The sequence below is a fragment of the Phyllostomus discolor genome, chromosome 8, assembly GCF_004126475.2.
Source record: "Phyllostomus discolor isolate MPI-MPIP mPhyDis1 chromosome 8, mPhyDis1.pri.v3, whole genome shotgun sequence".
NCBI classification, from domain to species: Eukaryota; Metazoa; Chordata; class Mammalia; order Chiroptera; family Phyllostomidae; genus Phyllostomus; species Phyllostomus discolor.
In genome coordinates, this window is record NC_040910.2 from 60,612,246 (window position 1) to 60,638,005 (window position 25,760).

General features: G+C 42.8%; 1 protein-coding gene across 2 annotated transcripts in view; it reads left to right on the forward strand.

The window, feature by feature from the left end:
* Nucleotides 1-25,760, forward strand: part of NT5M (5',3'-nucleotidase, mitochondrial) — a 45,968-nt gene that overhangs the window by 13,125 nt on the left and 7,083 nt on the right. For both annotated transcript variants that reach the window (XM_036032849.1, XM_028534552.2), the window contains exon 3: nucleotides 1,969-2,029. In XM_036032849.1, the coding sequence (XP_035888742.1) occupies nucleotides 1,969-2,029 (61 nt within the window). The remainder of the gene's footprint in view (nucleotides 1-1,968; nucleotides 2,030-25,760) is intronic.

The window sequence follows — 25,760 nt, forward strand, 5'->3', positions numbered from 1 at the left end:
TTGACAGTGCTGTTATCACCAAGGTCTTTGGCAATAACGGCAAGCTTCAAAGAAAAGTCACTCTGTCACCATCTGCCAGCTCAGTTCAAGGTTTCACCAGGAACCTCCTCTCCCACCCAAAAGTTTTAGGGACGCAGGTGACTTAGCTGGTCTCCACTCTCTGCCCAGCTTCAGAAATCTTCCAGAGTCTGTGCCCCCAGGCCTCGGTGCACAGGCCTGCACTGGGCATTGTTGACAGGTTTTCTGGCGACCATTGACAAGTCCCCCACCAGAAGAGGGGAAAGAACCAACTGCCCTTTTGCTTTCTGTCTCACTCTTTCAAAAGTCCTCTTCCAGAGTCCCATGTGCACCAAAAGCTAGTGGGAGTGTCCAGCCTTCCAACCAAGGAGGGCCAGTGTTGGCCATGGTGGCCTTTGCCCCTCTTCCACCGCTATATTTAGGGGGCCAAGTCTGATGTCACTCGTGTGCAACTCAAACCCCTCCCCCATTTCTGGGTGTGTGTGTGTTCTTCCCTCCCCCCCATTACAGTACCTCAGGAGAGCTGAAAACAATCAGTCTAGGTGCTGAGTGGAGGTGGGGGTGGAGCTGGAGGCTGGGGAGCAAGTCTGAGGTGTTTGCAGGGAGAGGCGCTGTGTTCTGGGTTAGATGACAGCCGTGGGCAGCAGGTGACGGGTTGAAACATGCTTTGGAAAGACAATTCACACGTTGGGAGTGGAGGGAAGTTAGGAAAAAGGGTGATTTTTAGTTCCTTTTTTTTTTAATTCACTAGAGAAGTCAGATATATGTAATAGTGCCATTAGCTGAGGTGGACAGGTTTTTGGGGGTCAGGAGAATCACATGTTCTGTTTTGGAAAGGCTGAATCTGAGATTCCAGTGTGATGTCCAAGTGGGGATATTTAACAGGCCACAGAGGATGTAAGCCTGGAGTTCAGGGAAGATGTAAGGTATTAGACAGTATATATTGGTCTCTGTTCCTGGTGTCTGGCACAGACTTCTAAAAACCTTGTGACTTCCTGAGTGACAAGAGCATAAGGAGCATCTCTTATTTTAATGGGGTGACTATGGGTGGCTCCTGGGTGGGGTTGGTCACTAGAGAGACCAAGCCCTGGTTAGAGGCTTGGGATTCTCCCCTCCGAGCTCATGTGGGCAGCCAGCATTCCCGGGAGGCCAGGCTTCAGTGCAGGCAGGAGGTGGGAGCATGTCAAGGAGAGGCCACAGGTCCAGGGGACTGATGCAGCGGTGTGGGGCTGGGCAGCAAGGTTGTCACAGGCACATGCTTTCTGATGATTCTCATAGGACTAATTTACCAATGAGAAAAGGAATGAGGAGAATCTTCACAGGCTTGTGTTGATGAGCCAGTTGTCCCAGAGGCCGCGCTGGCTTTATGAGACCGTTGGGCCCACAGGCCTGTGTTGTTGAGTGACTGGGGCCCTTGGGGCTGTGGGGAGAAGCGGGCTCCTGGGCGGCCCTTCAAGGTTAGCTCCCACATTGAATATGGAAACACAGATCAGGGAAGAGGTGCCTCAGCAGAGCCACATCTGTCTTAACGGGACTTCCAGTGTCGGGGTATTAGCCAGGTGGGTCAGGGCTCTTCCCCACTGCTTCCCCTGCCAGCAGGCTTGGTTGGACACAGACCATCCTCAGGGTTTCTTTCTCCCTCAATAACCTGCTCTGCATTATTTGAATCCCTCTCTTATAAATGCTTCTGTCTCAGTACTTTTCTGTTTAGATCCCAGGCTGGGCATCCAATTAGCCCCACTAATTTTTGTGTCTGGCCGTTCAGAATTGCTATAAGTCAAATGCCCACCCCTGAGCTGGTAGCCTGGGCTGGGAGTGGGGTCCCATATGGCTGCCCTAAGTAGTGGGTTGATGCCTTCCAGGTGGTGGGTGGGCATGGTGTAGCAAATCAGAGGGCAGGGTGAGGGCCCGGATGTGGCTCCCAGGCTTACTGTCCTTCCTCTCCCACAGCACTGATGTCTTCATCTGCACGAGCCCCATCAAGAGGTACAAGTACTGTCCCTATGAGAAGGTGAGCTGTGCGCTTGCTTGCAGAGGGTTTGGTGCTTTGCTCTTCTCACTTTACCCCATGGGTCATAGGTAAGGGGTGCTGGCTCTCCACATGCCTAGCAAGAAGGGCACTGAACCCCCACACAGCTGCCGCCGGCTGTGGTGAATTTGTTTCTGCCTCCTCTCCCATCGATTCCTCCTGTTTCTGTGCCAGGGTCTCCTTCCCTGACAACCTTCCCTAGTGCCAGTCCAAAATTCTGCTACCTTGTCTGGATGGAGTCCAGTGAATGTGACAGGCTCTCTGGAGAGGGTGACTGTCCCCATTTCAGTGCAGTGTCATTTGTGAAGGATGGGACAAGGGGAGAAAATGTCTGTGGAAGGACTGGAGGCAACCCAAATTCACGTTAGAACGTACGAATTTATTTACACAAAAAGTCTTACAAAGGTGAAATAGTTGAATTTTGCTACATACTCATTGTCTTCTTTTTGAAAATATTAGAATTGCATGAAAGTGAAACTTTTCTGGAAATTGAGAACCTGTGGTTGACCAGACCAGAGGGAAGGTCTGTTGTCCAGGAGGTGGGTGCTCACACCAGAGCTGGGTCCAGGGCCTGGCCCCTCCTGAGGAAGTTCAAGCAGCCCTTGCCAAGCCCAGGGCCTCCCTGGTCAATGGCTTGGCTCAGCCCTTCAGCAGGAGTTCTCCTGAGTGTCTTCACATTGCCTCTCTTCTCTCCAATTCAGTATTAGAAGCAAAATGTATATAGTCAGCCAGCACTGGGTGACTTCTCTGTGCTTTCAGTGGACTGGGAACTCACACTTACCGAGCAATTATTGTGGTGTCATGTACAGTGCTCGGCCCCCGCCATTTCATTGCATACTCACAGCACCCCACTCCATGGTTATCCTTATACCCTTAGAACATGTGAGAAACATGAATTCAGTTAAACTCAGGGGAGTTAATAACTTCCCCAGAGTCACTAAGTGTGGAGTTAGGACTGAGGGCCAGGTCCACTATTTGCAGTAGAGCAGTGACCCAAAGTCAGGCCGCCAGGCCAGCAGGGTCTGCACACCCAGGACACTTTAATAGAAGTGGGTGTTTTCTGGTCTCTCCCTAGACCAGGGGTGTCCAACCTGCAGCCCTCGGGCCACATGTGGTTCAGGGTGACTGTGAGTGTCACCCAACACAAAACTAAATTTACTTAAAACATTATGAGATTTTTTTTTGTGGTTACGTGTCAGAATGTATTTAATGTGTGGCCCAAGACAGTTCTTCCAGTGTGGCCCAGAGACACCAAAAGGTTGGACACCCCTGCAACCTTCTGAATTAGAATCTCTGGGAGCAGCTGAGTGTATTTAAGCAAGCCTACCAGGTACATTCTTAATTTTGAGAACTGCTGGGCTAGAGTAACTGTTTCAGTAGGGCTTGTACTGGAGGTCGGGATACTTATCTAGTGCTTATTGGTGTAAGATTGACAAGATGGCTGTCAGTCACCCATTCCCATGGATTTAAGTATCATCTGTATGCCTGCCATCTACCCTGTGTAGCCTCAGCCCAGGACTGTCCTCTGAATTCCAGGCAGCTCAGCCCTGCCATATCCATCCCTGGTGCTGTCCTTCCCATCCCGCTCCTCCCAGGCTAGAAGTGGGGGCTGTCCGGGTGACACCCTCTGACCCCTCACCTCTAGCACGTTGACAAGTCATAGTTCCTGTTGCCCGTTTCTGATATTTGGCATCTGTCTGCTTCTCCCTCTCCTTATTGCCACCACCTCAGCATTTCTTTCCAGAACTGAGAGAGCCTCCTGAACTGCCTTCGTTTCAGTCCCACGTAGAGCCACAGGAGGTCTTCACAAGCAGATCATGTCAGCCTCCTACTTTAAAACATTTTAATGGTTTCCCACTGCACTTAAAATAGGATTAAAGGAAGTGTATACATACGATACACACACACACACACACACACACACTCTCCATGACCTATAAGGCCCTGCCTCACCACCCCTCCCACCCATCCCAGAGTCCTGTCCTCTCCCTTCATGATGCTTTGTGCTCCTCCACTTCTAAGCATGCAGTGCGTTCTTGCTTCCTGCCCTTGCACATGCTGGCCTCTGCCTGCTTGGTTTCTTCCTCTTCATTCACTGGGCCTCAGCCCAGCAGCTTCCCCACAGCATCTGACCATATTTAAAATACATTCTTCCTCCACCTTGTTGTTCCACCTCTCAGACCTTTGTTTCCTGTATAACACTTTCCATGTTTGAAATGGATTTATTTCTTCATCTATGTCTTGTCATCTGTTTGTCTCATCCACTAAACTGCAAAATCCATGAGGGCAGGGACTATGACTCTTGCTTACTACTGATCCCAGTGCCTAGCACAGGTCCTGCCATGTGGTAAGCACTCAGTATTTGTTGTTGGATCAATAGAGTTATTTGTTCAACAGAGTTATCAAACATCTTTCAGTAATAATGTTTACCATTTAGTTAGTGCTTTTATTTTATTTTTTAAAAAGATTTTATTTATGTACTTTTAGAGAGAGGGGAAGGAAGAAGAGAGAGAGGGTGAGAAACATCCATGTGAGAGAGAAACATGGATCAATTGCCTCTGGCACCTGCCCTGACAGGGGACCAAACCTGGGACCTTTCACTATGCAAGACATCACCCAACCAACTGAGCCACAGCATTCAGAGTTGCTCAGCATTTTTACTGTGGCAGGTGCTGTACTGGCAGTAATCTCTTTAGGGCTTACAGCATCTCCCTGTGAAACAGAAATGCAGTTGACCCTTGGCAAACATGGGGATAAGGAGCACCAAGTCCCTACCCCCACAGCCAAAAATTTGCATATAACTTTTGACTCCCTAAACTTAAGCTGTCCCTTCGCACCTGAAGTGGATGGGTTCCAGGATGCCTCCTGCCCCACTGTGGATATCAAAATCCACAGATGCTCAAGTCCCCATATAAAATGGCATAGAGCATACAGTTGGCCCTTTTTACCCACACACTCACAGCTGCAGATCAAAACCAGGGCAGGTGTTCAGTGCAGAGAATCCGCATGTAAGTGGACCTGTGCAAACCCACACAGTTCAAGGGTCAACGGCATTCTTCTGATCTGCCAGATGGAGACAGAGGCAGAATGAGGGGCAGCGGCTTTCCTACTGAGTCAGTGGTGCTGGGCCCAGGTCTTTGTGTCTCGTAGCCCCACCCTTAGCCTCTCCTGCCCACAGGGTGCTCACTGTTGAAGATTCAGAGCACAGTGGCTGTGTGAGAAGAGGGTACCAGTTAGGACTCTTTTGTCACAAGCAATATCAACAGCACCGAGCCAACTTAAAACAAAACCAGCATCCTTCCTTTATTAGAAGGATGCTGGATTGCCCAGAGAATCAAAGGAAAGTTGAAGGAAGCAGGCCTTGGACCAGCTGTGTGGGAGCCAGAGCCACAGATGGCCTCCTCAGCACCTGGGCCGCAGGGCTGCAGCTCCAGCCAGTCTCCACCCATGCGTTTCCATGCCCAAGCCACGTTCTAGGAGAAAGAGCTTACCAGCCAAGCTCAGGGACCACACCTGGCCTGTGGCAATGGGTGGGTGGGCCTCCTGAGGGCCCTGTTAAGGATGAGGTGGCTTCACAGAAGACAATTCAGGTGCTGTTCCCAGAGGAAGGGGTGCAGTGACAGTGGATGCCTTGATTAAAATGAAGGAAAAAACCAAAACCCCAGCTCTTTGATCCTCGTACCGAGATACAGCAATGCTGTTAACCTTCTGCTATGTTTCTTTCTACCCCAGAATTGAACCTTTTCATTTAACCTCAAATATAAAATGTAGGCTGTGCTGTGTTTGAATTTAAGGAAGTAATGAATTCATTCATTCAGCAAACAGTTCCCAAGCACCTGCTATAACACTTAAAAAGATGCCCATCTCTGTTTTCGGAGCTGATGACAGCTTGGCAGGCAGACAGTGGGTTGTCACTCCACGTCACAACCTCTGTGGTCACACAGGAGGAGGAAGCCATGGCTCATTCTTGGGGAAAGTAGCAATGAGTCACCCATGGGAATGAGCAGGCGAAGGAGTGCAGGGAGTGAGTTCTGAGTATTGCAAACAGCAGTGCAAACACAAAGGGGCATAAGGGGGAGCTTGGAGGGTGGGGTGGTATAAGACGGGTAGGCTGGAGATAAGCTGAATAAGCAGGCAGGGCCTTTAGTAATCAGGAGTTTGCACTTCACTGCCACAGGCACTGCGAGGCCTCTGAGGGGTGTTTAAGCAAAGTGGTCAAAAATCGTGTTGGTGTTTCTGGAAGCTCCCTGCAGCAGCATGGCCAGTCACTTGGTGGACTTCACTCCCAGCCTGGAGACCACACAGAGACGGCTGCAGTGATGCAGATAGACTATAATGAGGACCTAAACCAAGACAGTGACAAAAGCCCACAGGACAGTCACCATGGCAGTGACTTGTTAAACCCTTGAGAAGTAGTGAACGCACAATAGAAATAGGCACTATGGATGCTAGTATAAAGTTTTCCAAAAGCAAAAAACACAGTCAACGTAAGCATAGATTACTTAACTTTGTTAGTAAAGAAGTGAAAGTTGAAATGATTTTTTCTATTAGAATGATAATTATTAGAATCATAATAATTTGAAATTATAATAACTAGTGTTGGTAAAGGTTTATAAAAACCAGCATTTTCAGATATGGCTGGTAGAAAGAAACTAATAAAATCCTTCTGGTTGATAATTTGGCAGAATACTCAAAGGTCTTTAAAAATTGCCCTTCTTATAATTTTTTTTGCTTCTAATTTATTAAGATGTAATGTAAACTCAATATAGTTGAGGTCCTTAACAAATAATCACCATCACAGTCAGGCCAAAGCATCCCTTGCAGGCCCAGTCACCAGAGCCCCCACACTTTTGTGAATTTTACCTTCAAGAGCTTTACACGACTCCCAGAAGCTCAGAAAAAAAAAAGGAGCTAAGTTTTGAACCTAAGTTCTTGTAGGGGCAGGAAAAAAGTAACTATTTTGAGACATGCTCGAGTGTTCTGTTCTTTTATTTATTCATTTTTAGAGAGAGGGGAAGAGAAGTAGAAAGAGAGGGGGAGAAAGATCAATGCGTGGTTGCCTCTCATGCGCCCCCTACTGGGGATCTGGCCCATAACCCAGGCATGTGCTCTGACTGGGAATTGAACTGGCAACCCTTTGGTTCAGAACCTGAGCCCAAACCACTGTGCTACACCAGCCAGGGCAATGTTCTATTCTTAACAAGGCCTTCCCTCAAAGGGGAACTGTCTTAACATAGCCTGAATGACCTGGGGGAAGGGAAACACTCCACTTCAGCCCCCTAGTCACCCATCCACTGAAGGAAGGAGCCCCTCCCCACCCTGCTGCCCCCTGAGAGGCACTCCTGGAGTTCACAGACAAGAAGCATAGGCTCAGAAGTTCTAAATAGACATTTCTCCAAAGAGGATGTATAGATGGCCAAAAGACCTATGAAAAGATGCTCAACATCACTAATCAATCATCAGTAAATCAACAAACAAGTGCTGGTGAGGGTGTGGAGAAAAGGGAACCCCTGTGCACTGTTGATGGGAATGCAGACTGGTACAGCCACTGTGGAAAGTAGTATGGAGTTTCCTCAAAAAAATTAAAAATAGTACTACCTGTGATCCAGCAATTCCACTTCTGTGTTTTTAACCAGAGAAAACAAAAGCATTGACTTGAAAAGATATATATATATCTTTTATATATATATGATATATATATATATATCATATATATATATATGACTTTCAGTCAAGATGACAGAGGAGGTAGACACTATGCTCACCTCCTCCCACAACCACATTAAAATTAAAACTAAACTACAGAACAGTCATCATTGAGAACCACCTGAAATCTAGCTGAGCAGAAATCCTTTAACTAAGGATGTACAGAAAAAGCCACATCAAGACTGGTAGGAGGGGCAGAGATGCAGAACTGGAAGTTCCCACACCCATGTGGCAGTTGACAACTGGGAGGGGTTTCTTGGTTGTGGAGGTCCACTCATAGGAGTGATGGGTCTCACCTCCACAATAGGCTCACCATCCCAGGGTTCCAGTGCATTGAAGAGAAGTTCTGTGACTTCTGGCTATAAAAACCAGTGGAGATTGTGGCCCGAGGGTATTCCATTCAGGTGAGACAGAGGGCTTCTAGAGTCTCAAGCATTCCTCTTAAAGGCCCCATGCATGGACTCAATCACTGTTAGCCTCACTGTCTTTGAGTTCCAGGGCTGGAGGAGCAGTATGCAAAGAACATAAGGGGAGGAACTGAATTGTCTGGCTTTAGAGTAAGGGCTAGAGGAGCAGCTTTCTCCCAAACAAAGTGCTGGCAGAGGCTATTGTTTCTTTGTTGAGCCTTTTCCCTACTCAGCCTGCAGGCTCAGGTGCCGTATCTGAAACTCCATCCATCTGGCTATCACTGTTTGCCAGACCCTGGTGATTCCCTGAGACCCCCGTTCCACCAGACTTGGAGACTCACTCCAGCCACTTCCAGTGGCTTTTCCATACAAATGACCTGTCTTGGTTTGTGCTGTGCACTCTCCTAAAATCTCTCAAAGGTTCACAAATCCCAAACAAGCAGTATCTGGCCTCAGCTTGCCGTGTTCCTCTTACTAAGTAGCTCCAAGGCCAGCACTAGTGGCAGCTGGCCTCTCCCAGGCACCTCCAAGCCTAGCGCAAGTGACAGTTATCTTTAGATCATTTGTAGCTCATACCAAGGGGCCCCGGGCAGAACACAAGCAACGACTAACCTTGGCCTGCATCAGGGCTTCTCCCAAGAGACCCCACAATCAGCACATCTGATGGCCAGCTTCAGTCCACTCCAGGAAGGTATGCAAGAGACTGTAGCCACTTCTGAGCAACACCCAACCACCTTCATAAATGACACATCCTAAGGGAGGACTTGGAGGCACCAGAGCCCCACCAAAGCAAATTCTGCCTCACAGGATCAGCCCCTGCACAACAGCTCCTCCACTGTAGTCACTGCCAGTCCTCACAGCCAATCAGCCTGAGGGTGGGTCTTGCCCACTGATGTGACAACAGCAGTCAAGGTTCCACTATAACAGGAGGGCACACACAACCCACACAAGGGACAGCCCTAGAGCACTGTCTTAAGATTAAGAGACTGTGTCACAGGGCACAACAGGACACCAACTACATAAGGCCACTCTGCCAATACTGGGAGACATAGCAGCTCTACCTAATGCATAGAAACAAACACAGGGATGCAGCCAAAATGAGCAGACAAAGAAACATGTTTCAAATGAAAACAGATCAAAACTTCAGAAAAAAAACAAAATGGAGACAACAATCTACCAGAAGCAGAGTTCAAAACACTGGTTAAAAGGATACTCAAAGAACTTAGAGGAAGAAGAGATGATCTCATTGAGAACTTCCACAAAGACATAGGAAACATAAAAATGGAGATAGGAAACAAAAAGAACCACTCAGAAATGAAGAATACAGTAACTGAAATGAAGAATGCACTCAAGGGAATCAATAGTAGATTAGATGAAGCAGAGGATTAAATCAGGAATCTGGAAAATAAAGTAGCAGAAAACATCCAATCAGAACAACAGAAAAGAGAATCCAAAAATGAAGATAGTTTGAGGTGCCTCTGGGACAACACTATGCATGCCAACATTTCATCACAGGGGTACCAAAAGGAGAAGAGAAAGTGCAGGGGATTGAGAACCTATTGAAAAAATTAATAACTGAAAACTTTCCTAATTTGGCAAAGGAAATATCATATAAGTCCAGGAAGCACAGAGTCCCAAAGAAGATGAACCCAAAGAGGACCACACCAAGACACTTCATAATTAAAATGCAAAAGGTTAAAGATGAAGAGAAAATCTTAAAAGCAGCAAGAGAAAAGCAGTTAATTATCTGCAAGGGAGCTCCCATAAAATTGTCAGCTGATTTCTCAACAGTAAGTTTGTAGGCCAGAAGAAATTGGCAAGAAATATTCAAATTGATGAAAACCAAGGACTTACAACTAAGAATACTCTACCCAGCAAAGCTATCGTTTAAAAACAAAGGACAGATAAAGAGCTTCCCAGACAAGGAAAAGCTAAATGAATTCACACCCCCAAAACCAGGATTATAAGAAATGTTAAAGGTTCTTCTTTAAGAATAAGAAAAAAACAATAAAAAAGATGAATAATACTTCTGGCCAAGATGGAAGCATAGGTAGACACACTGTGAATCCTTACACAACCAAAATAAAAACAATTTAGAAACAAAATAACAACCAGAACTGACAGAAAATTGAACTGTATGGAAGTCTGACAACCAAGGAGTTAAAGTAGACATATTCATCTAGACCAGTAGGAAGGTGGAATCAGGCAGCTGAGTGGAGAGGGGTTGTGGCAAAGTGGTGACTGGTGGACTCTGGGCGTGCAAGATGTTAGCAGGCGGACCAAGCAAGACTGTGCATTGTGGAGCACAGCGTGGCACACAAGGCGGCTGGCAGACCAAGTGATCCCACATTTGTGCACAGATAAACCAGGCCAAACTGGGGAGCGAGATAGACCTCGCAAGCCAGGGTCCCAGTGCAGAGAAATAAAGCCTCAAACCACCAATTGAAAACACCTGTGGGGGTCGATGTGCTAGGAGAAACTCACAGCCTCACAGGAGAGTTTGTTGGATAGACCCATAGGGTCTTAGAACATACACAAACCCACCCACCAGGAAATCAGCACCAGAAGGGCCCAATTTGCTTGAGAGAAGTGGGGGAAGCGACTGAAATCCGGCAGAGAGCACAGAAAGCACCATTGTTCCCTCTCAGACCCTGGCCCCACGTACAGCATCATAACACAGCAACTGGGTTGCCCCACCCAGGTGAACACCTAAGGCTCCACCCCTTACTATGTAACAGGTGCATCAAGACAAAAAAAAAAAAAAAAAAAAGGCCCAAATGACCAAATCAAAGCTCCAGAAAAAATACAGCTAAGTGACTGAGAGATAGTCAACCCATCAGATGCACAGTTCAAAGCAATGGTGATCAGGATGCTCACAGAATTGGTTGAATTTGGTCGCAAATTAGATAAAAATGACGGCTACGCTAAGTGAAATGAAGGAAAATGCACAGGGAACCAAGTGATGGAAAGGAAACTGGGTCTCAGATCAATGAAGTGGACCAGAAGGAAGACAGAAACAACCAAACAGAAAAGAATGAACAAATAAGAATTTTTTTTAAAATGAGGAGAGGCTTAGGAACCTCCAGGACATCTTTAAATGTTCAAACATCCGAATTATAGGGGTACCAGAAGAAGAAGAGGAAGAGCAACAAGAGGGAAAGTTATTTGAACAAATAATAAAGGAGAACTTCCCCAATCTGGCAAAGGAAATAGACTTCCAGGAAGTCCAGGAAGCTCAGACAGTCCCAAAGAAGCTGGACCCAAGGAGGAACACACCAAGGCACATCATAATTACCTTAGCCAAGATTAAAGATAAAGAATCTTTTTAAATATATTTTATTGATTATGCTATTACAGTTGTCTCATTATCCCCCTTTACTCCCCTTCACCCCCTGCCCAGCCCCCCACCCACATTCCCCCCCTTTAGTTCATGTCCATGTGTCATAAGTTCTTTAGCTTCTACATTTCCCATACTATTCTTACCCTCCCCCATCTATTTTCTACCTATTGTCTATGCTACTTATTCTCTATATCTTTTCCCCCTCTCTCCTCCTCCCACTTCCCTGTTGCTAACCCTCCATGTGATCTCCATTTCTGTGGTTCTGTTCCTGTTCTTATTGTTTGCTTAGTTTGCTTTTGTTTTAGTATGGTTGTTACTAACTTCGAGTTTGATGTCTTTTTTTACTGTTAATATTTTTTATCTTCTTTTTCTTAGATAAGTCCCTTTAAAATTTCATATAATAAGGGTTTGGTGATGATGAAATCCTTTAATTTGGTCTTATCTGAGAAGCATTTTATCTGCCCTTCCATTCTCAATGAAAGCTTTGCTGGATAGAGCAATCTGGGATGTAGGTCCTTGCCTTTCATGACTTGGAATACTTCTTTCCAGCCCCTTCTTGCCTGTAAGGTCTCTTTTGAGAAATCAGCTGACAGTCTGATGGGAACTCCTTTGTAGGTGACTGTCCCCTTATCTCTTGCTGCTTCTAGAATTCTCTCGTTCACTTTTACCTTGGGTAATGTAATTATGATGTGCCTTGCCATGTTCCTCCTTGGGTCCAACCTCTTTGTGACTCTCTGGGCTTCCTGGACTTCCTGGAAGTCTATTCCCTTGCCAGATTGGGGAAGTTCTCCTTTATTATTTGTTCAAATAACTTTTCCACTTGTTTTTCCTCTTCCCCTTCTGGTACCCCTATAATTCAGATGTTGGAACGTTTAAAGATGTCCTGGAGGTTCCTAAGCCTCTCCTCATTTTTTTAAAAATTCTTATTTGTTCATTCTTTTCTGTTTGGTTGTTCCTTTCTTCCTTCTGGTCCCCTCCATTGATTTGAAACCCAGTTTCCTTTCCATCACTGTTGGTTCCCTGTGCATTTTCCTTCATTTCTCTTATCATAGCCTGCATTTGTTCATCTAATTTATGACCAAATTCAACCAATTCTGTGAGCATCCTGATCACCATTGCTTTGAACTGTGCATCTGATAGGTTGGCTATCTCTCGGTCACTTAAAACAAATGGCTCTGGGGCTTTTAATTCTGTTTGAACCATCTTTTTTATTTTATTTTCTTTTCCTTTGGTCTGGTCATGCCTGTTATGTATGAGGGGCGGAGCCTTAGGTGTTCACCAGGGTGGGGCACCTCAGTCACTGGGTTGTGACGTTGTATGTGGGGACGGGGTCCGAGAGGGAACAATGGTGCCTGCTCTGCTCTCTCTAGGACTTCAGTCCCCTTTGCTGCTTCCCACAAGCAAATTGGGCCCTTCTAGTGCTGGCTCCCGGGCGGGTGGGCTTGTGCACTCTCTCGGACTCTGTGAGTCTCCCCAAGGAGCCTCCTGTGAGGCTGAAAGAATCTCCTGACCTCAACTCTCACAGGTGTTTTCAGTCAGTGCCTTTAGGCTTGTCCTTGTTTCCCGGCGCTGGGTCTCTGGGTTGTGCAGTCTGTGTCGCTGCCCATTTTCACTTAGTTTGTCTGCGCTTGAATGTGTGGCTGTGGATAGCCAGCTGCCTTGCGCGCCTCACTGGGTCTGCTCATTGCTTTTTACGCCCAGGGTCTGCCACCGGTCCGTCAGCTGCTCATGCGCTTCTGGGGTCAGCCAACTGCTGCCTGCACCCTGCACACCCGCATCTGCCATCCACCGCTTTTTCCTGCCGGGGCCCCTCGACCCCTCTCTGTAGGCCTCCAACTCCGCCCCTCCTTACCGGCCTGGATGAATGGTTGTCAGACTTCCGTTCGGTTCATTTCTCTCTGTTCTGGTTGTTTTTTGTTTCTAAATTTTTGTCGTCCTTAGTTTTGGTTGCACGAGGAGGCACAGTGGGACTACCTATGCCTCCATCTTGGCTGGAAGTCCAGATAAAGAGAGAATCTTAAAAGCAGCAAGAGAAAAGGGGACAGTTACCTACAAAGGAGTTCCCATCAGACTGTCAGCTGATTTCTCAAAAGAGACTTTTCAGGCAAGAAGGGGCTGGAAAGAAGTATTCCAAGTCATGAAAGGCAAGGACCTACATCCAAGATTGCTCTATCCAGCAAAGCTTTCATTGAGAATGGAAGGGCAGATAAAGTGCTTCTCAGATAAGGTCAAGTTAAAGGATTTCATCATCACCAAGCCCTTATTTTATGAAATGTTAAAGGGACTTATCTAAGAAAAAGAAGATAAAAACATGTATAGTAAAATGACAGCAAACTCACAATTATTAACAACCACACCTAAAACAAAAACAAAAACAAACTAAGCAAACAACTGGAACAGGAACAGAACCACAGAAATGGAGATCACATGGAGGGTTAGCAACAGGGGAGTGGGAGGAGGAAAGAGGGGGGAAAGGTACAGAGAATAAGTAGCATAGATGGTAGGTAGAAAATAGACAGGGGGAGGGTAACAATAGTTTGGGAAATGTAGAAGCTAAAGAACTTATAAGTATGACTCATGGACATGAACTAAAGGGGGGAATGTGGGTGGGAGAAGGTGTGCAGGGTGGAGGGGAGTCAAGGGGAAAAATGGGACAACTGTAATAGCATAATCAATAAAATATATTTTTAAAATATGAATAATAAAATGGCAACAACTACGTATCAATCAGTAATTACTTTAAATGTAAATTGATTAAATGCTCCAATCAAAAGACATACAGTGGCTGAATGGATTATAAAATAAGACCCATACATAAAGTTCAAAAGACACACAGAAACTAAAAGTAAAGACATGGAGAAAGATATTTTGTGCAAATGGAAATGACAAAATAAGCTGAGGCAGCAGTATTATATCAGACAAAATAGACTTTAAAACAGGGGTGTCCAGCCTGCTCCCCATGGGCCACATGTAGCCCAGGATGGCTATGAATGAGGTCCAACACAAAATCATAAATTTACTTTAAACATTATGAGATTTTGTGTGTGTGTGCCTGTGTGTGATTACATGTCACAATGTATTTAATGTGTGTGGTCCAAGACACCTCTTATTCTTGCAATGTGGCACAGAGATTCCAAAAGGTTGCACACCCCTGCTTTAAAACAAAGGCTATAAGAAGAAACAAAAAAGGACCCAGCAGTTCCAGTTGTGGATATTTATTCATAGAAACCCACAAAAAGAATGAAGGAAATCCTGCCATTTGCAACAACAGGGATGGACTGTGAGTGAATTATTTGTAGTGAAGTAAGTCAGATAGAGAAAGACACACCATGTGGTCTCACTTACATGTGCAAACAGTAAGACTGTCAAAAAGGAAAACCCGAGCTCATGGATATAGAGAAGTGACTAGTGGTTAACAGAGATGGTGGGTAGGGGGTGGGGTGGAACAGATGAAGGGATTCAAAAAGTACTAACTTCCAGTTATAAAATAAATAACTCCCATGGATGTAATGTATAACATGGTGACTATAGTTAATAATGCTGTACTTTATATTTGAAAGTTGCTGAGAGAGTAGATCTTAAAAGTTTTTATTCACAAGAAAAAATTGTAACTGTATTGTGATGGATGTTAATTAGGTTATGGTGATGATCATTTCTCAATATATACAATATCAAATCATTTTGTTGTACTCCTGAAATTAATATAATGTTGTATGTCAATTATACCTAAATTTTAAAAAATAGTACATTGTAGATAGATGGTTTAAAAAAGCATTTTAGGCAATAAATAGATTGTCCAAAGTAATATAATTAATAAACAGTGAAAGTGAGCAATGTCATATTTATCTTTACACCTCTAAAGTCTTTGTTGTTTTTGATATAAGTCAGGATATGACTTGAACCCTGGCTGGTGTGGCTCAGTGGATTGAGTTGCCAGCCTGTGAACCAAAGGGTTGCTGATCCGATACCCAGTCAGGGCACATGCCTGGGTTGTGGGCCAGGTTCCCAGTAGGGGGCACATGAGATGCAGCCACACGTTGATGTTTCTCTCTGTCTCTCCCTCCCTTCCCCTCTCTCTATAAAAATAACTTTAAAGAAATTATGACTTGAGACAGGCCCATCCATCAGGGCTTTGATTTTTTGTGACTACAGCCATAGTTTATTTTACTGTGCATCACAGATGTTACATATTTTACAAACTGACATGTCCCTTCACCAGCAAAATGATTACAACTTGTTTTATTGAGATACTTGCTTTATTGTGGTGGTCTGGAACTGAACCTGCAATATCTATGAGGTACGCTGTAAAATGTCATCTTGTTTATGCAATAGAAAAATATTTGCCGGAACATGTTCCCTAGCAATAAAAATAATATAGGCATTAACACTTAAAAAGTGATTAATGTGAGTCAGGTACTGTTTTAAACATGTCATATGAATTAATTCATTTAATCTTCATGGAAACCCAAAAGGGTAAATACCTGCATTTTATAAAGGAGGTTAAGGAAACTTGACAAAAGGCCTGACAAGCAGTATGTAGTTGATTTGGGATTTGAACCCATGTCATCTCACATTACTGCCTTTAGAAACAGCTCATTGGTTGGAGAGGGAGCAGGCTCAGCCCCACATTTTTATAGTCAGGATAGCCATCCATTTTAGGTAAGTAAGGTTTCGGAGATGGCTTCCTTTCATAAAGCCTCTGTCCTTTTGACTGGTGAAATGTAAATTTTTCCAGATACATTATAGTTTATTAGACTGCTTTCTCTTTTTCCCTTTTTCAAAAACCAAAAGCTCTCCCAATCCATAGCTTGAATATTCTCTTGTCCAGTTTCATGCAAAAATATTTTTAAATTATCTGATTTTGAAATAAAAACATGGTCACTATTCACATAATAACTATTAAAATTTGAATATCTAAAGTTTAATTTTAAAGAATAAGTTTATTTCATTTATTTTATCCAAGCTTTCATCCAGTAAAACATTTGTTGTGAGAAATATAGAGACACTGTTACAAAACAGAACATGGGGGGACAAGATACTGTTACTGAATAGACTGCCCCCTTCTCCAGGGTCCCTCCATACTAGGTTCACCTTGCTCACCACCCTTAAGAATTGGAATTATAGCTCTCAATGCCAGAGTTTCATGAAAAGAAAAGCAACTATTTATTCAAAAGTTATATAGATTTAGAGTAGTAACTTAACGTCTTTGTTAAAGTCTCAAAGTCCCTTAAAACAGCCACAAATACACACAGTCCTCCTTTCCCCCCTTTGCACAATCAGACCAGTCTGGGGTACCGTATCTCAGAAAAAAATAGAAGTCTGTGACTCAGACAGCTCCCGGTTCTTCCCAGTAATCTGTGCTTGGCTAGTAGGCCTCCCAAGGTCCCTAGCACCATCAGCTGTGTCACTGGGGTCTCCAGTTCTTACTCCAAAACTACATGGCACCTTCTCATGACCCATCAACAAGAGTCCTTTCACCCCTTTCCTTCCTGCAACGTCTTTCTTGCATTCTTCCAAACTGTTAAAAGAGCTCTTCATGACTCCTGCATCTCATTTTCCTGCTTCCTAAGCCACATGGTTAAGGCAGGCCCCTCTCTGCCTACAAAACTGCATGGTTCCAACCCGCATGGCTGCTGCGCCTGGGTTTTTAAATCCCTATTTCCAACTTCTCCCACAATTGGCTACACCTGCCAGCATTCTGTATTTTCCCAGCTTTTCTGGGCTGCCGTAATAAGTCTGGGCAGGCATGGCTTCATGACATGGAGAGAACCATCTTCAAGCTTTCATGCAGGCTCTGTAACCAGGGGGAGTTGCCCCCCAGTTAAATCATGGGACAAAGTCACTCCCACCTCCCTGGCTCAAAGCATGGCCATGGCTACTTACCATATCCACAAAGCTAGCCAGCTGTTAATAGATAGGTTAAATAACCATTTTTGCATATTAGGTATGAAGCTAGCCTACTGTTGATGTGCAAAATAACTCTTAGTGGCCCTGCTCCATATGTCCCATCTCCCAGACTTGTGGGGGTGGGTGTATCCTATACTTTATAATTCTTGGACACCCTGAATTCTGGACCCTGTTTCAAATTCCTCTTATTTTTGGGGGGGTGGCGGCTGGCTGCACTCCATTACAACACTTTAATATCAGGCCAAAGAAGAAAAGACAACACTGAAACCTAATCACAGGTCTACAGAGCACTGCCCCCCGCCCCCGCCTGCCCCTCCCCACCACATTTCTAAAGGCCTGTTTACAGCAGTTGCTTTCACCTGGGGCAGCATGTACAGGCTTCAAAAACACACACACACACACACACACACACACACACACACAAGGCAAACCAAATGGCAAAAAACACAGTTTAAGGAGATAAATCAAGCATCAGAAACAGACGTGGCAAAGTTATAATGATCAGACCAGGAGTTTAAAACAACTATGTTTAACATGTTAAGAACTCTAATGGAAAAAATAGACAACTTATAAGAACAGATGAATAATGCAGGCAGAGAGATAGAAATTCTGAGAAAGAATAAAAAAGAAATGCTAGAGCCCCAAAACACTATTAACAGAAATGAAAAATGCCTTTGATGAGCTTATAAGTTGATTGATACAGCTGAGGAAAGAATCTCTGAACTTGAGGATATCTCAGTAAAAACTTCCAAAACTGAAAAGCCAAAAGGAAAGATCACTGCAAAACAAAAAAATGGGACCAAATATCAAAGAATACGGGACAGCTACAAAAAGGTATCACATGTATGTAATATGAATACCAGAAGGAGAAAGGGGAAAAAGAAACAGAGAAAATTCCTGACACAGTAATGACTGAGGATTTCCCCCAAATTTTTGTGAGACACCAAACCACAGATCGAGGAAGTGCAGAGAACACCAGTAGGATGAATGCAACCCCCGCCCTCACCAAAACCCTCCACCTCAGCATATCATATTCAAACTGTAGAATATCAAAGGTAAAGAAAAAAATCTTGAAACGAGCCAGAGGGGGGGGAAACCACCTTACCTATAACAAACATAAGAATTACATATGACTTCTGAGAAACCGTGCAAGCAAGAAGAAAGTAGAATAGCCCTGGCTGGTGTAGCTCACTGGATTCAGCAAGGGCCTGCAAACAAAGGGCCACCGGTTCAATTCCCAGTCAGGGCACATGCCTGGGTTGTGGTCCAGGTCCCCAAATGGGGGCACGTGAGAGACAACCACATATTGATGTTTCTCTTCCTCTCTTTCTCCTTCCCTTCCCATCTCTCTAAAAATAAATAAAATCTTAAAAAAAGAAAGTAGAGTAAAATATTTAAAATGTTGAGAGTAAAAACCCACTACCTACAATTCTGTACCCCGTGAAATTATGTTTAAAAGAGAAGGGGAGAGAAAGACTTTCCCAGACAAACAGAAATTGAGGGAATTTATTGCCAGTAGACCTATCTTGAAAGAAATGTTAAAAGAAGTTCTTCAGAGAGAAGGAAAATGATACAGGCTAGAAAATCAAATCTACCTTAAGAATGGAAGCACATTATAGAAGAAATAAATGAAAGTAAAATAAAACCTTTTTTATTTTTAATATTGTCAAGATAATATTAGTAACAACTATGACTTCTGTATAAGTGAAATTAGTAATCTCAATGATACAAGGGATGGGAGGGAGGAACCAGGGGTACTTTGTTATTGTAAGGTATTTGTATTACTTGCAAAGCAGTATTCTGTTATTTGAAAGTGGACTTGAATTAATCGTAAATGTATATTGCAAACTCTAGGGCAACCACCAGAAAGATGCTTCTTGATAACTGAGAAAGGCTAGAAAGTAGAATTGTATAAAATGCTCAGTGAAAACCACAAAAGGTAGAAAAAGAATGGAAGATAGAAATAGGAACAGATAACAAGGACAACGTATAGAAATAGATATGTAACAAAGATAGTAGATAGTAACCCAACTCTGTCAATAACCACTTTACATGTCAACGGTCTAGACATACCAACTAAAAGGTAAAGATTGTTGGTGTGGATAAAAAAATAACAAGGTCCAAATACATGTTGTCTACAATAAACACATATTAAATGTAGAGACACATGCATATTGAAAGTGAAGAACGGGATGTAGAAAGGTATTCCATGGTAACACTAGTCAAAAGAAAGTGAGAGTGGCCACATTAATTTCAGACAAGACAGACTTCAGACCAAGAAAAATGACCAGAGATAAGAAAGGACGTTATATAGTGATAGATGGGTCAATTATCCAAGAAGTCAACAACATATTTTTTTAATCTTTAAGTTTTAAAATGATTTTATATATTTACTTTTAGAGAGAGGGGAAGGGAGGGAGAAAGAGAGAGAGAGAAACATCAGTGTGTGGTTGCCTCTCATGTACCCCCCAAATGGGGACCTGGCCTGCAACCCAGGCATGTGCCTTGACTGGGAACAGAACCAGTAACTCTGAGGTTTTCAGGTAGGCACTCAGTCCAGTGAGCCACATCAACCAGGGCACAATCTTTAATATGTATGTGCCTAACAACAGAACATAAAAATATGTGAGGCAGAAACTTTTAGAACTGCAAGGAGAAATAGATGAACCCACTATTACAGTTGGAGACTTCAGTGCCCCTCTGTCAGAAATGGCCAGACTTGAAAAATAAGGACATAGCAGAGCTCTATGACACCGCCTGGACATAGCCAGCATATGAAGACTGCTGTGTTTGAAAACAGTGGAATACACATTCCTCACAAGCTCGCATGGGACATTCACCAAGACTGATCACATCCTGGGCCATAATACACACCTTAACAAATTAAGGAAAATCCAAAAACACTTGGTGATTAAACACCACACTTCTAAATAACACACAGGTCAAAGACGGATTGTAACTGAAATTTAAAATAGAAGTAAAGAAAAATGAAAATGCAATTTATCAACATGTATGGGATGCAGCAAAAGTAGTGTTTAGAGGGCAGTTTGTAGCATTGAATGTGTATGTTAAAAAAGGAGAAAGATCTAAAATCAATGATCTAAGTGTCCACCTCAGGAAACTAGAAAAAGAACAAATTAAACCCAATGTAAGTAGAAGAAAAGAATAATACAAATTAGAGCAAAAATCAATGGAATTGGAACAAGAAATCAATAGAGAAAAAAGAAGGAACATCACTGTATCCTGTGGAGATTAAAATATCAATAATAATAAAGGAATACTATGAACAACTCTATGCCCACAGATTTGATATCCTGGATAAAAATGAACCAATTCCTTGAAAGACACAATCAGCTAAACTCACACGAGAATAAATAGACAATATGAATAGGCCTATACATAGGGTCCCTGACTTACAATGGTTTGACTTACCTATTTTTTTACTGTACTATAGAAAAGCAATGCATGTTTAGTGAGTACTATACTTCAAATTTTGGTCAATATGTGGCATGATGCTCTCTAGTAATGCTGGGTTGTGGCAGTGAGCCACAGCTCCCAGTTAGCCACACAATCACAAGAGTGATAGATCCACTATTCTACGGTGTAATATTAAAGTGCTTTTTTTTTTTTTTTTTAGAGAGAGAGAGGGTAGGGAGGGAAAGAGAGAGGGAAAGAAACATCTATGTGGGAGAAACATTGGTTGGTTGCTTTTCATATGCACCCTGACTGGGGGCTGAACCCACAACTTATACTGTGACTGGGAATCGAACCCATGACTTTTTGGTCTATGGGACATTGCTCCAACCAGCTGAGCTACACTGGCCAGGGCTAAAATGCATTTTTGACTTACAATATTTTCAACTTATAATTAGTTTATCTGGATATAACCCCTTGGTAACTCAAAGAGCATTTGTATCTATTAAAGAAATTAAACCAATAATAAATAACTTTCCAAAACAGAAAGCAACAGATGGATTTACTTGTGAATTCTACCAAATATTTAAGAATGAAATGATAACAATTCTTTACAATATCTTCCAGAAGACAGACATAGAAGGAATACTTCTCAACTTATCTGTCATGAACATAGACGTAGAAATCCTCAACAAAATATTAGCAAATCAAACATTTGAAAACCAATTAATGTAATCTACTACATCAACAGGTCAAAGGTAGAAAATCACGTGGTCATATCAATATATGCAGAAAGGCATTTGATAAAATCCAATGCCCATGATGATAAAAAAAACTTTCAGTCTAATAAAGAATATCTACGAACAACGTACAGCTAACTTCATACTTAATGGTGAGAAACTAGAAGTTTTCCTGCTGAGATCAGCAACAAGGCAAGGATGTCCCCTCTCCCCACTCCTTTTCAACACTGTACTGGGAGTCCTGGCTAACAAAATAAGACAAGAAAAGTAAATAAGAAATATACAGATTGTGAAAGAAGAAATAAAACTACCTTTATTTGCACATGACATGACCATCTATGTAGAAATCTGAGAGAATTGTAAGAAAAATATGTTGGAATTAATAGGTGATTATAGCAAGGCTTCAAGATACAAGGTTAATGTATAAACATCAATTGCTTTCCTATATACCAGCAATGAACAAGTGGATTTGAGATTAAAAACAATACTATTTATATTAGCACCTCCAAAACATAATACTCATATGTAAATCTAACAAAATACATACAAGATCTATATGAGGAAAACTACAAGACCCTGATGAAGGAATTCAAATAATAAATAAATGGAGAGACATTTCATGTTCATGGATAGGAAGCCAATATTGTGAAGATGTCAGTTCTTCCCAACCTGATCTATAGATTCAATTCAATGCAGTCAGAAACCCAGTGAGTTATTTTGCAGATATCAACAAATTGGTATTTTAAAGTTTATGTGAAAAGGCAGAAAACCCCAAATAGTCAATACAATGTTGAATGAGAAAAAAGTTGGAAGACTAATGCAAACTGACTTCAAGACCTACTATGAAACATAGTAGTCTTAATAAATTAAGACTATGTGGCATTGGTGACAGAACAAATAGGTCAGTGGAACAGAACAGAGAGCCCACATGAAGACGCACATAAATATAGTCAGCTGATCAGTGACAAGGATCAAAGGTAATACAATGAAGCAAACATAGTCTTTTTAACAAATGCTGCTGGGACAACTATATATCCACATAAAAAAAATCTATACAAAAACCGTATACATCTTACACCTTTCACAAAAATCAACTCAAAATTGATCATAGACCTAAATGCAAAAATCAAACTATAAAACTTGCCCTGTGTGGTGTGGCTCAGTGGATTGCATGCTGACCTGCAGACCAAAGGGTCTCAAGTTCAATTCCCAGTCAGGGCACATGTTTGGGTTGCAGGCCAGGTCCCCAGTAGGGGGTGTGCAAGAGGCAACCACACACTGATGTTTCTCTCCCTCTCTTTCTCCCTCCCTTCCTCTCTCTCTAAAAATAAGTAAGTAAAATCTTAAAAAAAAATTCTAAAACTCCTAGAAGATAACATAGGAGAAAACTTAGATGACCTTGGGTATGGGAATAACTTCTTAGATATAATACCAAAGGCACAATTCAAGAAAGAAATAATGTATCATAGGGGCATAAAGTACAGCATAGGGAATATAATCAATAATATTGTAATAACTATATATGGTGCCAGGTGGGTACTAGACTTATTGGGAGGTCACTTTGTAAATTATGTCTTACCTCTATGTTGTACATCTAAAACTAGTATAAAATAACATTCAACTGTAAAATAAAATATCAACTGTATTTGAAAAATAAAAAATAATTTATAAGATGTACTTCTTTAAAATTAAAAAGTTTTGTTCTGCAAACGACATTGTCAGAAGACAACCTCATTCTCAGGAGAATGAGAAGACAAGCCATGGATCAGGAGAACATATTTGCAAAAGATGTAGCTGATAAGAGTACTATTATCCAAGATATAGAAAGAGTTCTTGAAACACAACAGTAAGAAAATGGACAGCCTGATTTTAAAAAATGGACTGAAGACATGAACAGACACCTGACCCTAGAAGATGTACAGATGGCAAGTGAAAGGATGTTCAACAGCATGTGTCATCAGGGAAATGCAGACTAAAACAACAACCAGATGCCACTCGCAGTGACTGGAATGGCCCGAGCCCAGGACACTGCAGACACCCAGTGCTGGCAAGGAGGTGGAGCAGCAGGACCTCTCGCCGTTGCTGGTGGCGTTGCAGGTGGTACAGACACTTTGGAAGACAGTTTAGCAGTTCCTCCTAAAAATGAACATACTCTTCACCTACGACCCTTGCACCTTACATAATGTTATAACTAATGTCACCCCAGTACATGTTAATACAATTAAGATAAAGTCTATCTTTAGAAAAAGTACTCCCTTTGCGGCCAGCACCTCCCCTCCCCCACCCCCTTGCTGGGTGGTGTTGATTTGGGTGACTCCCGCTCCCAGAATGCCAGGTAGGTGGAGCCACACAGTACACAGCCTCGCCTTTGACATTCACAGAGCACGATCCTTTCAAGGTTCATCCCGCTCGCTGCATGATCGGTAGTCTATTCCTTTTAATTGCTGATCAGCATTCTCCTTTATGTCTCTACCACAGTTTATCCATTGGCCAGTTTATGGGCATTTGGGATGTTGCCGGCTTGGGGAGTTTGTGAATGAAGTTCTCAGAAAGACTATGTCCACATCTTTGGGTAGACATGGGCGTTTATCTAACAGGGTAAATTTCAGAGTGGAGTGGCTGGGCTGTGTGGCAGATGTGTATTTAACTTACATGGCGAGGAGCAACTATCAAACTGGTTTTATGAATGGCGATCCCATCTTGCCTTTCCACCAGCAAGGTGCAAACTCTCGTGGCTCCACGTTCCTGTTGTCGCTCGGTGTTGTCAGTCATTTCCATGTCTGCTGTTCCACTAGGGGCCAAGCGTATGGGATCATGGTTTTCATTTGCATTTCCCTGCTGGCTGATGATGTTGAATGAACATCATGTGTTTGCTTATTTGCCCTCTGTATACCTCCTTTGATGAAATGTTCACGTTTTTGGACTAATTCTTCATTGGCTTGTTTATTTTCTTAATAGTGAGAGAGGTCTTTATATATTCTAGATAGAAGGTCTTTATCAGATAATGTTTTTTGCAAATACTTTATCCTAGTCTGTGGCTTGTCTTTTCATTTTCTTACCAGTATTTTTTGAAGAGCAGAATTTATAGTTTTAGGTTTTATATTTAGGTAATTACCCTTTTTGAGTCAATCTTCATATGTGGCAGATGTTTTTATGGAGTGTTATGGATGTCCAGTTGTTCCTTTGTTGGAAGTTACCTTCTGCTGTTGAATTACCTTGGCAGCTGTGTGTCTGTTTCTTAACAGCCATCCTTGTGTGAATACCACACTCTCTTGGTTACTGTAATTTTATAGTAAGTTTTTAAAAAAATAGTTTATAGGAATTCTTTTTTATATTAATGTTTTTATTTATAGAGAGGGGAAGGGAGGGAGAAAGAGCAGAGAAACATCAACGTGTGGTTGCCTTTCACATACCTCCTACTGGGGGCCTGGCCCCCAACCCAGACATGTGCCCTGACTGGGAATCAAACCGGCAATGCTTTGGTCTGTAGGTCAGCACTCAATCCACTGAGCCACACTAGCCATGGCTGGTATTTTCCCCCCTTTTTTTCTTTTTTTCTATTTTTTTTTTAAAAGAGAGAAACATCAATGTGTGGTTGCCTCTCGCGCGCCCCCTACTGGGGACCAGGCCTGCAACAGCCAGGGCTGTTTTTATAGTAATTACTTTGAGTTCTCCCAGCTTTATTCTTCACTTAAAAATTGTTTTGGCTATTCTAGGTCTTTGGTATTTCTATATAAATTGTAGAATCAACCTGTCAGTCTCTGCAAAAAGCCTGGCTGGAATTTAGTTAGGATTGCGTCATAACTGTGGAGCTGACAATGCTGAATCTTCTGACCCATGAACACTTATACATTTTCACTTATTTACATCTTATAAAATTTCTCTCAGCAGTGATATGTAGTTTTTATACAGTCTTTCACATATTTTGTTCAATTTAATCCTCATTTCATATTTTTTGCACAGTTAATTTTTTAAAGATTTTATTAGTTTATTTTTAGAGTGGGGGGGAGAAGGAGGAAGAGAGGGAGAGAAACATCAGTGTGTGGGTGTGTCTCACGTGCCCCACACTGGGGACCTGGCCAGCAACCCAGGCATGTGCCCCAACCAGGACTTGAACCGGTGACCCTCTGGTTCACTGGCCCACATTCAATCCACTGAGCTACACCAGCCAGGGCATTTTTTTAATTCTTTATTTTTTT